Source organism: Papio anubis, chromosome 10, assembly GCF_008728515.1.
Source record: "Papio anubis isolate 15944 chromosome 10, Panubis1.0, whole genome shotgun sequence".
Classification (NCBI taxonomy): Eukaryota; Metazoa; Chordata; class Mammalia; order Primates; family Cercopithecidae; genus Papio; species Papio anubis.
This window is the reverse complement of record NC_044985.1, coordinates 65,194,716-65,210,942: the sequence shown is the minus strand read 5'-3', so window position 1 is coordinate 65,210,942 and position 16,227 is coordinate 65,194,716. Positions and strand designations below refer to the sequence as shown.

Here is a 16,227-nt window from a genome sequence, read left to right as displayed (position 1 = left end):
CTTTTGGTTCAAAGAATTCTTTTTTGGAAATTACTGATCACCAATATCTTTGATACAACAAAAATATCAGTTTGACAGCAAAAAATGTTTTTAACTTAGGTTTACATCAGTCTCCGAATACTTCTGAATTATGATAGTACTCTTTACTTTAAAAGGTTACTTAATAATTGATAAAGCACTTGTCACAGGTCGTAAACTTATGGCTTGAAAGGCCGACCAATGTGATCTTAAATGGAGATGGGAGGTAAAAGCCTCCTTTACTTTGTAGTGTTGAGGTTTTTATAAGCTTGAACCAAGAAGAAATTTCTCTGATTTGCACCCAAAGATGCCTTCCCTTGGCCTGTCCTGCTTTCTGTGTGCGTCTCTAGCAAATTCAGCTCACCCCATAACTTTGCCTGTTTCAAGGCATTCTCTCTGTTCCTGCATGCTGTTTCTCACCTGTCCTGTAAGGAGACATGGGCTTGAATACCAGAGACAAGACAAGTGGAAGGAAAGCAGTAGGGGTCTGAGAGGCAGGAGTACCACTGCTGCAGCCCCATTCCAGCCAGCCGTGGTCTACAGAGGCTGAGGGATATCACAGGTGTACAATGTCGCTTGGAGCAATGCGTCAGTGATAGCCTTTTAGGTTGTTACAAATATCAACACAATTAACTTTTCTTACATGGAAAGTTAAGTTCATTTTCTCCACCATGCACATTTCAGGCTCATTTTCATCATTTGATCCATACACAAATGAAGTTGGGTTTACAAACCTGGTAGAAACAAATTCAAATTTAATTAACTATCTTATTTGACAACATATTATAAAGAATCTTTCTATAGACTGGATTATAGCATATTTAAAAGTCACCATGGAATACTTTTGGTTTTGTGGTCATATATACATTTTATTTAAAAAGAAATTAAATTGTGGCCAGGCATGGTCGCTCATGACTGTAATCCCAGCACTTTGGGATGCCAAGGTGGGCGCATCACCTGAGGTCAGGAGTTTGAGGGCAGTCTGGCCAACATGACGAAACCCCATCTCTACTAAAAATACAAAAAAACTTAGCTGGGCGTGGTGGTGCATGCCTGTAGTCCCAGCTACTAGGGAGGCTGAGGCAGGAGAATCACTTGAACCCGAGAAGCAGAGGTTGCAGTGAGCTGAGGTCACACCACTGCCCTTCAGCATGGGCAATAGAGTGAGACTCTATCTCAAAAAAAAAAGAAAAAGAAAAAGAAGGCCATATTCTCTGACCTGGGTGACAGTATCTGTCCTCACTGATATTCTTTTCTTGCTTTCCACAACACTACACCTTGCTCATTCTACTGACCATTCCTTCTCTTTCAGCCCTTAAGTGGTTTATGTAAATTTGGCAAATGTGGGATAACTTCTTAGCTTTTTCCTAAGGTTCTCATACCTCAATTTCTGTTACCCATTTTTGAGTTATTTCTTCCCATCTCATGATCCCTGCTGGCTACTTATAATGAACCCCAAATCTGGGGAACAAGTCTAACATTATTAAGTATGATAAATTTTTTGTTACAATACAAGGCTGTCACTCTCTTTTAAAGGCCTGTGATTCAACATTTTTATCTGCAATAAACTTTAAGAAATATGTTTCTAGGGAGACCTCTACTCCATAAGGTGCTCACATTTGGCAGCTAATATTAGGTAATCCCAAATTAGAAACTCATGAAACAGGAAAGGAATCAGCATAGATTTAGGCAGTTTAACAGTGAACATTCCTTAATCAAAATAATGAGATGTGAATAACAGAAAAATAGGAAGACACTCATCATGAGCCAGGAGGAGTGGCAAGATCAACACTGAAAACCAGGAAACATGCAGTGAACTTTTTATTTGCTTACTCGTGATTCTCTAGGTCTTACTCTGCTGTGAATGGCCTTTTTTTTTTGCCTGTTTGCTTTATCTCAAACTTGATACTCAATTCCATCAGACACTGACATTTTACATTTACATGACTGTATATCACCTTTCTAAGTGGATAAAATGACTGGGGGACAGTTTAGATTTAGAGCAACAGGAAAGGCTCATCTGTCTATTTGTTTTGTAACTCATATCTTCTGTATAAAAATGTAGTTCTAAGGACTAACAGCATGAATAAGTTCCAGTGGAATTACTGAAGGTTTCCGTAAGCCCCCTTTAATTCTTTCTCCACACATCTCCTTCTTGGATGAGAGGGGGGTCCACTCAATCATTAAAATCATGAGGAAGCAATGAATTCTGGTACTTGGGCTGTAGTTGAGGAATCTGGTGATCCCATAGGTATAAAAAGTGGACAAGGGACACCTTGCAACCAGATCTCTCACATCGCAATCCATTTGCCACATGTGTAGATATGGGTCTGCAGAATAGTGATTTGGCTAAGTTCACACTTCTCTGAACTTCACATTTGACATGGGCATTGAGTATGATTATGCAAACTGCACACTTTCTAATTCCTGATTAGGATTACACAGTGCACAACTGAAAGGCTCAGTGTGGCCTTGCTAGCTTACTGGGGCTCTCCCAGTAAGAAATCTCCTCCAACAGGGTACTAGTTTGATGTAGTATCAGTGATGATTATAGAGTGCATTATTATAATGGACAGCTAAGTAAGGAACTATAAAAACGAGGTAATTATTAAAAGAGTATAGTACCCTTTTTATTTTAAAAAAGTTCTAGAGTACAGTTTTTTCATTAATGTAAGAAGCAAGGGAACTGTAAATCAGCTCTGAATTTGAAAGGAGGCCTTTGTGTCTACTTACCCATGAACAGTCAGCTTAACCTCATATTTTAAAGGTATTGCTACAGTCACTCTGCTGTGCTTTAGATTGTCCATTTCCCCTTCATTTTCACTACACAAATAGAAGACACCCTGTTAGAATTCATCAAGCAGAAAAATCTTCAGAGAGAACTAATTACATACCCTGTATACCTAATATACTCAGAGGTTTGCTTAGATGCTTTTTGACGAGTGGGGATAAAAGCAGATATGGCAGTAAAAATTTTTTAGGATAAGGTTGGCAGAAAATTTCTCTCATTAAACTGTTATCATTTGCTTCTAATGCTAGAGGAGTTTTTTTTTTTTTAACAAATAGTTACATTTATTAGATTAAAAGTTGTTTTTTTAAAACATTTATGTTCTAGGTAGTACAAAAACCAAAATAAATAGGTAGTTTAGAAATAAATTTATTACTCTCTTTAGATTGAAGTATTTTTGCAAGACTTAATTCAATGATCAAAGAAAGCACATCAATCATAAAAGTTTTTAAACCGTATAGCAAGTGTCGTACTGCCTTAACCTATCTTTATAATCAATTTTACTTAGAGATTTTGAGGATGAGAGGGTGACCAAGTTGTTGTGTTAGGTAAAATGAAGTCCATCTTGATGTTTACTCTGAATTTTTAAAAATATGTTGAAACTTCACTCATGAAATAGTCATTAACGATTTCCTATTTACTCTAGGAGATATATCTATGTCAGTCATTGCCCTCACTTTTAAATCTTGTAGAGTTATTACTGTTTATTCTGTTTTTGATTTCAAATACACAGAGTGATTCATGACACATCATGTCCACTCTAATCTAATCTAATAAATACTTAACATAGCTCAAGAGCTAAAACATTACCAGTCACTCCCATTTAACTATGTTGTTTGTTTTTTTTTTTTTAAAGCAGACCATGTAAGGGAAGTTTTCTCTTACAATTAATGGAACAGAGTTTTATGGTTTTCCTAATTCCCCCCTCAAAATATGGGGGTACATTTCTAGTTCATTTTGTTAACAATAACTCATACCAGGTAGCATGCACTGTGATATTGAGGTCCTCTTCCGCTCTGCTGAGTGAGCTCACATCCAGGAGAAAGCTAATCTCTATCTGTAAAACACAGAGCAGGAAAGCCCATTAAAAAAAAATCTTAAGTACATTTTTTATAATCTGAATTTTCTTCTTAAAAGTTTATGTTCTATGGAATGTAGAATTGAACCTATTCTAAAGGCATCAGCTACTCCTCCCTTGGCAGTAAGATTCAGGGAAGTTGTTGGGGTTGTGACAATTTTAAAGTACACACATTTACACAAGTAACATTCAGAGACAAAGGCGTCTCTGAATGTGAACGCAGGCAAGTCCAGACTGACAAAATTAGAAATGCTTTCACAACTTGAGTGAAGACTCTTGCCAAAAACACCTTTTTGTGTAGCAGAGGTAACATGCCTGGCAGACAGGACCACCTGGGGTGGGGGTGGCGGGGTGGGGAGTGTTGGGGAAGGGTGTGTAGGGGGAGCAAAATTCTGATTGACACATGCACATGTCCATTTCGATGTAAACATGCCACCCCCTTTAAAACAGCAAACATTGCCAAGAATATAAACACAAAGCTCAAAGATTTCAAGAACCAGTTTTATTTCATCATTCAGCTACCTACCCTAAGCTAAAATATTTATAACATTTTATATGCAACATAAAGATAGGGAAGAATAGAAAAATATTCATGATAGTGAACAAAAGGCATAAATGCAAAACACTTACCCTTGAGAGATGATCTACATATATATAGCCAATACTGCAGTCAAGTTGTACCATGCCAGAGTTATCTGTGACTTCACAGTTTATTTGCTTCTCTTCCTAATGGGAAAAATGAAACAACTGTTTTGGACAGGAAGGAAATAAAAAGTTTGTAACATATGTTTAAGGATGGTTATGGAAAGGAATATCCCAGAAGCATTTGCTTTCCTAGGAAAACTATTTTCTATTTATGTTTATGTTTGAGATACATAGAAATATAAATAAATGATATAAATATGTGTATATGTGTGTATATATGTGTATGTGTGTGTATAATATATACATATATATACGTATATATACACGTATATATACACACATATATGTACGTATATATACACATGTATATATATACACACATATATATGTATAGATGTATACCCTAATATTCAAACAGATTCTCCACAAAAAAAATTTCTGGACTTGTAGCTTTCATTCATCTTGGGATAGTCCCTATTTAATCCAGGGTCTGAATTCCTTGAAAAATCATAAGCCAAGGAATCCATAAGGTTCATATTTTAATGGCCCTCTTCTGTCTGGTATGTGAGAATGTGTTTAAGGTATTTAATCAAAATGGCTATAATCTCAATAGGTGTAATGAGGTTATAATTGCAATAAGTATAAAATGCTTTAAAAATAAAGTCTGAATATCTGAGTTTCCACGGTTACTTTTGCTAGTATTGCAAACACTAGAGAAAGGAGGTAATAGATATTCGTGAGAGGTCAAAGGTCACTCCTGGTGTGAAGGTGTGGTCCCTGGACAAAAGACGAGTGAATTTGATAAAGGACAGAGAAAATTCCATTAATTGTCTGAGTGTCACCTTAAAATAAAGAACAGTAACTCTGGAGTCCAGGATGGAGGATCAATGTTACTTGTGCAAGGACCTCAATCAAGGGGCATACTATTTCAACATCAGACGTGTGCTGGCTACGGCAGTGAGAATGTAAAGGCACCCAAACAGCTTCCTCCTACTCCTAGCACTGGAAAACAGGAGGCTGATGCCTTTGGACTTTAGACCCAAGAACTTGCCATTCTGAGCAGGGGCACGGAAGAAGTCTGCAAATAACTAAGAGCCTAAATACTAAGACTTATACCCCAAATCAGTGAAGTGAATTCTACCATTTACTTTTAAAAAATTAAGTAAAATACTAAGTAGTATCATGCTATTGTGGTTTACAGTACTTACCAGCTCTAAAATCTTAATGAAGTAAAGACCCATGGGTAGTTTGACATGTAGAGTCGTTTCATATGCATCATCTCCAGCATTAAACAAGGACACATTCAACATTAATGTCTTCATACTCCCAACAGCAAGGTAGGTTTTATTTTCATGGGGCCTAAAAATTAAGTAATATTATTTGGTTCTTGTTTAGGTAATAAAAATCCCCCCCCCTCTCTGTATATAGGCACACAAGGATATATGTATGTAATTTATGCTGAACATAAAATACTAATTTTCTTGGAAAAACAATCATAGGATTGACCCTATGCAAGCAGATGTAAACCCATATTAAAAAGAACTCTTTCTCATGTTTTTGGTAAATTCAGTCACCTATTACCCAAGGAAAGTTTAATGAGCTATAATTAAAATGGCATCTTTTCTCATTTCTTTTCTGCGTAACCTCTCACTTCTATAATTTTAACATTTTCCTGATTTTTTCATAACGTTTTCTAAAGGCAAAGCAGTTTTTCTTTTCTTTCTTGCAAGCCTAAAATAGACATTGAACTAACTACTGCCTGAATCAAGGGAGGAAAATGGAAGGAACTGGTAGAAAGGAGAAGACTAAAAGGAATGCTTGGTAGAAGTGAGCAAGGCAATGAGGAAGAACTACTATGTCCACCCACAAGTGCGTGGCACTAAAATCTGTGGGACTAGAATTAAAGTGTGAAGCAGCTGGTCACCCCCACCAGTAACTAGGCCAAATTTAAAAACAGAACTGGAGAAATGCTTCATCCTCCTGTGTATTGCAAAGTATAGATTGCTGCAAATCCACACATATGCATGAGTTCAAGTTCTGGCACTGCCAGCAGTTCTTTCCAGTGGGGAAGTAATTTAGCATTTTTAAGCCTCAGTCATCCTATTCCATACCACCTACCATTCAGTGAAGATCTGGGTCATGTATACTGTATGAAACCCTTAGAACATTTTAAATATGAAGTATTTGAGACATAAGGAACTTATTAAAAGGCCATAGCTAGAATGTTCTAAAGTTCTGAAACAATTGCGAATTTCTACACAGTTCATTCTTTTTTCCCAGTGAGAGGGTTAGAACTGCTAGGTGCTAAGGAAAACTTTGTTACAGCATGTCATTTTATAAACTTTCCACAAAGACAGAAGTTCTTAGATCTCTAGTAATTTAAAAATTGGAAAAATTAGTTCAAAGTCAAGAAGCATGTTACCCAAAGCAAAATATCTGGTGAGGATAGATAAAAAAGATAAATATCCACTTAGCAGTGCAGAATTTAGAAAGTTTCTTCAATAATGTTTAAATTGTGTCCTTTGAATCAACATTTGTAGAGAAGATTCGTGTTTGAAGAAACTTTTCATGGAAAGAGTAAAGATACAGTAGGAATTTAGTAGTTTTTGTGAATTGATTAAAGACAGAGTATGTAAGCACAGAGTTTAAGAACATGTTTCAAAATTTCTGCTTTTAAGTATTACTTGAAGATTCATGAATGAATATAATTGAAAGTTTCCATACAATAAATCAGGCACTAAGTTCATTGTTCCCAAATACCAACACACTTCACTCCTTCCTAGAGCTGATATAATAAAGGAGAGATGTGTAAATAAACGTAAAAAATAATACACAGATGAGCAAGAGTTATGAAGAGAGCTCTGAGAAACCACTTTTTGCCTGAGATAGTAAAGACATGGTATTTTTTTCTTTCTCTACTACTATGGTTAAATTGGCTGCTCAAGAAACATTTTTTAAGTCTGAAAATGTCATGTTTGAACCTAAATTCACTTGGATTGAGTTTCTAATTGATTTATCTGTCTCAAGTCATTCTCCTCTCCTTTAATCCAATCTTCACACTACCAGAGGGTCATTTTCTTTTTTTTGTTTTTTTTTTTTTTGTTTTGAGACGGAGTCTCGCTCTGCCGCCCAGGCTGGAGTGCAGTGGCCGGATCTCAGCTCACTGCAAGCTCCGCCTCCCGGGTTCACGCCATTCTCCTGCCTCAGCCTCCCGAGTAGCTGGGACTACAGGCGCCCGCCACTGCGCCCGGCTAGTTTTTTGTATTTTTTAGTAGAGACGGGGTTTCACCGTGTTAGCCAGGATGGTCTCGATCTCCTGACCTTGTGATCTGCCCGTCTCGGCCTCCCAAAGTGCTGGGATTACAGGCTTGAGCCACCGCGCCCGGCCCAGAGGGTCATTTTCAAGAAAGCAAACTAGAGAATGTGTCTGTTAAGAACCTTACATTGCTTTCGAGATAAGAGTTCTGACTCCCTAGCATGACACAGAGGCCCTCCAGAGTTGGCCCCTGCTTCATCACTTTCACTGCACAATTCATTTTTTTGTTTCACAATTTTCTACAAACAGGTGTCTAATACATCAAGATGTTTTGTGTCTTCCTTCAAACTAGCACTCTGACGTCAACATCTCCTCTTCATGCATCTGACTTGTACTTATTCTTCAAGATTTAGCTTGGATGTCAATAATTCTTAGTTGTTCTTCCAGCTAAAACTCACTGTTAACCACCTTCACCTTGCACTGCTCTCCCCTAACAGCATAAGGTGGCAGCTTCTCACCTCTCCCAAAGTATACTGGGCACCTCTATAATAATGCGGTATTTTCACAATGTCAAGTCTCTGTCTGATTCCTCTCACCACTAGACTAATTTATCTTGGGGAGAAGATGCTGGATCGTGATTAACATGCTTTCTCAGAGCCTAAGAACATAGTATTACAAAAATATAAGCAGGTATGTACATGTCTGCATTAAACATAAAGAAGGGTTTGGTGGAGTCTAAGCAACATGTCAGAAAAAAAGGGAAATTATTGGATAAGTTATTGACTGTTAGAAGGTTATAAAAGTATCAGCATAAATACTATCACGTTATAGCCTTAAGCCATGTTTATCTGTTCTATGATAGTATACAAATTCCAAATGCCTCACTAAGTAAGTAAATATCTAGTGTTACCACATTGTGATCTGTACCTCATCCAGAAAACCTAATGTTTTAGTGGTGATAAACCTACTGACATGACTTATAAATTAATGACATCATATGACCATGGCAAAATCAAAACTGCAAATGTGTTATGGTTTTTGAGAATTATTCTTATGAACCTCGGAATACGCAAATAAAATAACTTTAGACATTTTTCCCTACTTTTATAACTCTAATTTAACTTCTAAGAAAACAGGCACTTCACTTAATGCTTGAAAGTTCTTTTTTCTATTTTAAACTTATCAGAGTATAATACATGCATAGAAAAATGCACATAACCTAATTGTACAGCTCAATATTTTTTATAAGATGAATACATGTGTTAAGCATGCAGATCAAGGAAAAAAATATTAGCAGCCCTACTGTAAAACCCTCTGGGATTTTTTTCTTCCAGTTATTGGCCCCACCCTCCTTGATTTTTAATAAGTTGGCTTTGCTCAATTTTGTACTTTATATAAATGTAATCTTTGAGTATCTGTTCTTTTGCATGGCTTTTATTCAAAATTTTGTGAGATTAACATATTGGTGCGCGTAGTTGTAAAACGTTTATCATTGGTGTATATAGTCCATTTTATGAATATGCCACATCTTATCCTTTCAATTATCCATGGGGCTTTTGACAATTTCCAATTTTGGAACTAATATAGTTTTTTGTTCGACATATACATGTAATTCTGTAGGCTAGATATATATTTATATCTATCTTTATGTTCCTATCTAGGAGAGATTCTTATAATTTTTTAACCCAGGATTAATATTTCTTTAAAATATTTGAATCTTGGCTTATTTTGGCAACCAGCCTAAGTTATACTGACAAACTACGTTTATAAAACAAAATATACTATCAGGAACTTTTAATAAAAATATATATACTTTAGAATTTCCATGTAAAAAGCAAGCATATCATAGAGTAGAGGTCTGTAAACTACTGCCTGAAGGCCAAATTCATATGTCTGCCTACTTTAGTAAATAAAGTTCTATGAGAACACAGCCATGCTTTTGCACTACAGTGACAGAGTCGAGTACAGAGTCGAGTAGTTGGGACAGAGATCTCTGTCCCACAAAAACTCAAATATGTACTATCTGTCCTTTCACAGATAAAAGATGCAGGCAGTTGCTTCAGAGCAATCCGATTGATGAGTAAATTAATTACAAAATAAACATATAACATATTGCCATATTTAATTGAAATCTATTTGTACTATTCTGACTATCATAGAAACTTCATTGTTTCAGATGGCATAGGATGCAGTTCTTTACCCCAATAAGCCATACAGAATTAGAGAAAATGATCCCCCAGTCCTCATAACTCCTCCAGACATGGAGAAGAAAGGAAAGAATGCTACTTCCATATGCATCATCTCTACGTTGGGATCCTTGATTTGAGCAGTTGGATATGCTGGAAGAATGTGTAATAACAAACAAAGCAGTAATTCTAAACCCTGGGCACTACTGCAGGGTGGAGGAGTCTGAGTGACAGTGTGCTACCACAACATTTTAGGGAATGGCTGTGATTTACTCATGCCTGTGTTGTAAACCTTGGGGTTAAGTAGTATGCATCTGCTTGGTGTCACTGTTAAATGGGAGAGAGGAAATGTGTGGGAATATGGCTGTCCCACATCACCCCCCTCACCACCCCAACTCTATAATCATGTTAGGACTAAAGCAACCTAAGAGGTTCTAAAAGTAAACTTCAGCTTGACATTAAAGTTTAATTAAGACTTGTAGAAGAGCTGCCCAGAAATAGACATTTATAAAATATTCTGGCTTGTAACCAAAGCATTAGTCACTGAACACCTTTGGGAAAGAAGTTGGCACTTAGACAAGCAACAGAAGGTGAAAGCACTGCATAAACAGCTAGGTTCCAAGACAACAGCAAATTAAAGAGAAACACAATGTTCACATTTCAGCAGCTAGATTCCTGGTTTATTTTCCATTTTTAAGCTATTTTGCCACATTACCATAATTACAATTCTACTTTTTTTCCCCCAAATATACATCTTACTGTAAATTGATTCATTAACAAGATGCTCTCAGAAAGATACCTACCAGCTTCCTCTGTGAGACATAATAAAGAACCAGGTGCACATCTGGAAGTGTGACAAGACTGAATCAGAGCTGTCCCCGGGACTCATAGTTCATTCTTCATTAAAACATGCATAATGCAGACTTGAAATTTACAAAGCAGCCTAGAATCCATGTAACTTAAACAAATCAAGGTACTGTGTACGTACAGAATCATAACTTAATAAGTGACAGAGGAAAAACAGAAAAATGATGTACTGCAGCACCAGGCTCTATGTTTTTTTTTCTGAGTGAATAATAGAGCTTTATTTTGCAAGAAATGCTCCCCAAGTCTTAGTATAATGAATTCATCTTGTCTGCCTAAAATGAATTAGGGCTTGATAGCTAACTTGTTTTTAATCAAGATGCTAGAATAAAATATAATGTAAACTGATACCACACTTCACTATGTCAAGACACATGACTCATTTATTTGACAAAAGAGTAACCTGCAGCAAGTAGCCTACAGGCCTAAGCAAAATTTTTATCTTTTTTTCCTTTACTACTGACTTCAGGGAAAAAGACAACACTGAAAAATTCTTGCCCATTGGAATAGACAGATTACCTGACATTTAGGAATATTTTATTAAAGACAGGCAAACTCACTGAGGTTAAGGGGAGAAGAGCAGAAAAACCTAAATTGAAAGATTGAACCAGTAATTAACATGTCTTAGTTTATAAAGCATATAATTCATTCTCCCACAACTTTATGTGGTCAGTGAGGCAAATATTCCTACTATTTCCATTTTAAAAATGGACAATTTCATCAGACTAGCTCTTTGGGGGATTAACAGTATAGTGACAGATGTTGCTCATTGCTCATTGTCTAGCCAACAGTGATTTCCCTTCTTAGCTGCCAACAGAGCCCTGGATTATGCAGGTGACAGGCAGCATTCCCTTAATATTTCAGAAGACAGACCTCTAGGTTCAACTCCAGAGAATGTATCACAATAACAAAATAATTGAATCAGGATCAATTTACTGTTATCATGATGACTCCATTCTCCTTCAACCATGACGGAATCAGGGATAAACAGGTAACACAGGTCTGGTTAATCAGCATACATCTAATGAGGCACTGCCCTTCCTGGAAGGGCAACTTAAAGGGGACAAAGCACTTTTGCTCTTTTCCCTTCTCTCCTGCTTGATGCTGCCCAGCTGTACTGTGATCATGAGGAAAAGCTGAGAGAGCTGAAAAGATAACCATCAATGTCCAGTCTTTGATAGCTGTTCACCAAACCTGTGAACATCCTTCCTCAAGACTGCTTATTATGCAAAATAATATCTTTATTGTCGAAGTCACTATTATTTAATACTCTAAAACTTGCAATTAGAAGTATTCCTAACAGAGACAGAAGCAATTGTTCAGGGAAAGCTTACATCACTCATTCTGGAAGCACAACTGAGGTGCAGAAATGTATTGCGGTGTCATTTACATGAGTAATCTGTATCGAGGATTTGATTTTAAACTTCCTATGTGGTGGCTAATACCTTCTATTATATTTGCAATCTTGAAGTCATGTTGGTTCATCTTTACTTTGCACTGGAAGTCCTTTTAAATGTAGTTTATTGTCCTAAGCATTTAGACATACAGGAGGAAGCCTCAACTTAATGAAGAGATGAGAGACAGTGGATAAGCACTGCTTAGTGTACTATTGACAGTTTATTATTGTGGTCTTCAGAAACTCATGTTCTTTACTGAGTAAATACATTTACCTAAAACAGGTTTATAGCTCTGGGGCGCATAAATACCATTAGTGCCAGCAGAGTTATAGCTGGGAGAATGCATGGAACATATGGTCACAATTGTCCTACTGTTTCTGAGAAAGGGGAGAGGACACCTCTGTGGGAGAGACATATTTTTGTCTGATAGAGTATAATTTACTAGAACACAAAGCACTTTGTTAGAACCTTTCACTGTGAGTCTAAGAAATTAATTAGAAGCGCTCTCAACCGAAAGTTCCTCAAATAAATTATCATTTATCTAACAGAAATACATAGCCTGTAACTTTCTTAGTTGATTAAAAAAACATGGTGCCTACTACTTTATATGGACATTCATGCCACTTCAAACCTTGTAAGACTGCAACTACTGAGTCAGTCACAGCCAGCTATATTTTCAGGATATAAAGTTTATATGCAGAATTATGTATAGAATTGGCAATGTTTCATTTTATCGCCAAACTAAAAAATCTTATCTATAGAAATTCCAACCACAATATATCAAAAATAGTAATGACTTTTATTGAGCCTTCGTGTAAATCAGGCTTTGCACTAGACACTTGGTCTGCATTATTACCCTTTAAGACAACCTTAAAAAGTTGGTACTATTTTTATCCACTTAGCAATGAGGAAAGAGGTCTAGAGAGGTTAAAAGTCTTCTCTGAAAAGGTCACTAGTAATACAGTAGATATGGGATTTGAACCAGGTCAGCTTGACTTCAAATCTGGAAGCTCTTCACCACCACCACATTGGTTCTTAGGTTTCAGTGTGATAAGAACTTGGAGCTCTATTAATTGTGAAGATCTGTGGCCCGGTCCCCTTTAGTTCTGACTTGGATGGTCTGGGGCCTAGGAACCTGCATTTTTTTTTTTATTATTATTATTATTATTATACTTTAAGTTCTAGGGTACATGTGCATAACGTGCAGGTTTGTTACATATGTATATTTGTGCCATGTTGCTGTGCTGCACCCATCAACTCGTCAGCACCCATCAACTCGTCATTTACATCAGGTATAACTCCCAATGCAAGCCCTCCCCCTCTCCCCTAGGAACCTGCATTTCTTTCAAGCATCCAGGTGATTCTCATAAAGGTGGCTTAGAGACAACACCTCAAGAAACACAGCCTTACACTCCATTTAAAATCATTATGCCATTTAAAATCATAATGGGTTTGATAGGCTACAAGAAATATCGCTCTCAATTAAAAGTGCAAAGTAGGTATTTTGTTGTGAAAAAACATGTAACAAAGAAAAAGAATTCATTAAGATGAATTTTCATTCTTCAGGAAAGAAGCATAGTTAGTAATATTTTCTTATAAACGTCAATGTCTCATTTTCTCGTAGGCCAGAGACTGCAATGAAAGGTGATAGCACAAGCGTCTGATTTAAGAAAATGAAAACACTCCTTTACTTGCAGCTTAGAAAAGATTTCCCCCACACAACTCATCTTCTTATCAAAGACCCATGAGGGTAAAAACACCAAGACAATTAGGCAGTTTAGGAAGAAAATAAATACAGAAATGGGAAGATTATAAGTTATTCAACTAAGAAATCAACAAAGGCACCGCCCTACATGCTGGGATACAAAGTAGTCAGTAGTCACTGTTTTTGGATTATCTGAGCAGTTAATCTGGGTAACTTAAGTATAAAGTCCAATCATCTATCAAATAGGTCAAGGCTTTTTGGCCCTGCACTATGGACTCTCAGGCTAAACTGACATTACCTAAGTAAAAATAATTGATTCTCGGCCGTATGTGATCCTACCACAGTAGGGTACTGAACCCTATTTGTCAACTTTTTTACTTATTCCTAGTTGACTCCCTGTCCTTTATCATAATAGCTATTTTGATTTTTTTTCCATTCCTTTCAAGTTCCCAAACATATCTTCAATGCCTTCAATTACCATATATAAACTTGCTTTTTATCCTAGCCATCCATGAGTTCTCTGTATTTCCCTTCCTTCCACACTGAAATTTCTTAATGTCAAGCACCCTTTCATAGCTTGTTAGCTTAAGATAAAGAGATTCTTAACTAAGGCTAATTCCTCTACCTATGAATCTGATCCCTTTTGGGATCTTGTTCCATTCTCAGCAAACCTCTCCAGTCACCTGCAGCACTTCAGGCACTGTTAGGCATTGGGAGCACAAAGATGAAAGGACAGGACCCTGCTTTGCAGCAGCTTCCAGGACAGTGTGGAGACAGACTCTCAATAATCGTGAGCAGAGTGCCATAGGACCAAGGGCACAACAGAACTTAAGTTTAAGTAGCTGAACACCAGGGGGCTTCCCCTAGGAAACAGCTGAGATTTAAAAGATAAATAAAAGTGAATCAGGTAGATAGGCAGAAGAAGTGAGAAGATACAGAGGTTCAGGAGAGCACGGCACAGCCAAACAACCGTAAGTATTCAGACATTGATGGAAAAACTCCCTGGGGACTTGGTGAAAAATACCATCCAGGAGTTTAGATTTTAAGTCTAAAATGAGCCACTGAAGCACTGTTATCACATGTGTATGTTAATGCAAAATCAAAGGCCAGTATCCTAGAAAGCAGGAGAACTTAGTGACCTAGGTAGTATAGTGAGTGCCTAGTTTGGAGTAATAGTGCTGTAGAGATATCAAAGCATGATGGATAAGAAAGACATCTAGGTGGTAGCATTGTAGAACTTAATAGTTCTGGATATCAAGAACAAGAAAGAGAAAAGAATGCAGATTGAGCCCTAGGTTTCTGGCTTTGGTAACTTTCTAACAGCCATGGCATTCCTGGATAGTGCCTGGGCAGACTGAAACTATAGGGCACCCAAAAGGACATGTCTAATAGGGAATTTGATATGTGGGTGGGTGTGAAACTCAAGAGACACTGGTTTAGGCTCATTTGGCTACTTCTGCACTAAGAGTTCTATCTTGGCATTTGCCAGTGATGCCCATTTTTTTTTGCCACCAGTCACATTTTATCAATAACTGCTGACTTCCATGACCTTTCTTTAGACATTATGCTATCTGATCTTTTTACAAATTTTACAATATTGTCTCCCTTTTTATATTCTCCATTGGCTATTTCACCAGGGACTTGGTTCTATTTAATTCCTTGAAGATGCCTTCTCAGTCTCCTACAGGGACTCCCCATTTTTAATCTCCTTGAATAAAACTGTTCCCTAAGATTTGATCCATAATTTTTTCCTCTATAAAATTCACATTTCTATCCCTTGGGCCATCTCACAAGTCACTAATGGATAGAGGAACTTCCAAACATAATCCTGAACTAGATTTTCAAGCGGAATGCCACATATAAAAGTCCCTCCAAATTCAACATGCCCCAGATTAAAGCTGCTCCATTTATATCCCAATCTCCCAAAAATAGTTCTCTGTTTTCCTGCCCTGCACTGATGCATCTGCTTCCCCTCTTTCACTTGCCTTCTATGATCAATCCTCAACCTGAAGTGTTCATTCTGTCTCTCTCTCTGGTCCTTGTTTTCACATCATCTCTTTGATATGCAAAATGATTTGAATATAGGGGATCCAGATATGATACAAAATTGCAGTGGTTTATTTGCCATCATAAAATAATGACAGCAACCAACAATTATCCAGTCTTTGCTTTGTGCTGGATGCTATTCTAAAGCACATCACATCTATTTCCTTTTTCTCTGTTTCCCCTTCTATGAATTTAGAAGAGCAAGATGGTTTATTCCTTTTTAAATTTGTCATACTTGGATTAT

The 16,227-nt window shown here is 37.0% G+C and overlaps 1 protein-coding gene across 1 annotated transcript in view; it reads right to left on the bottom strand.

Moving 5' to 3' along the window:
- Positions 1-16,227, bottom strand: part of ITGA4 (integrin subunit alpha 4) — an 80,835-nt gene that overhangs the window by 10,689 nt on the left and 53,919 nt on the right. Inside the window, exons 18-22 of the mRNA XM_031651389.1 lie at positions 5,738-5,888; positions 4,515-4,610; positions 3,784-3,863; positions 2,752-2,841; positions 662-752 (exon numbers count right to left, since the gene is read on the bottom strand). Of these exons, the coding sequence (XP_031507249.1) occupies positions 662-752; positions 2,752-2,841; positions 3,784-3,863; positions 4,515-4,610; positions 5,738-5,888 (508 nt within the window). The remainder of the gene's footprint in view (positions 1-661; positions 753-2,751; positions 2,842-3,783; positions 3,864-4,514; positions 4,611-5,737; positions 5,889-16,227) is intronic.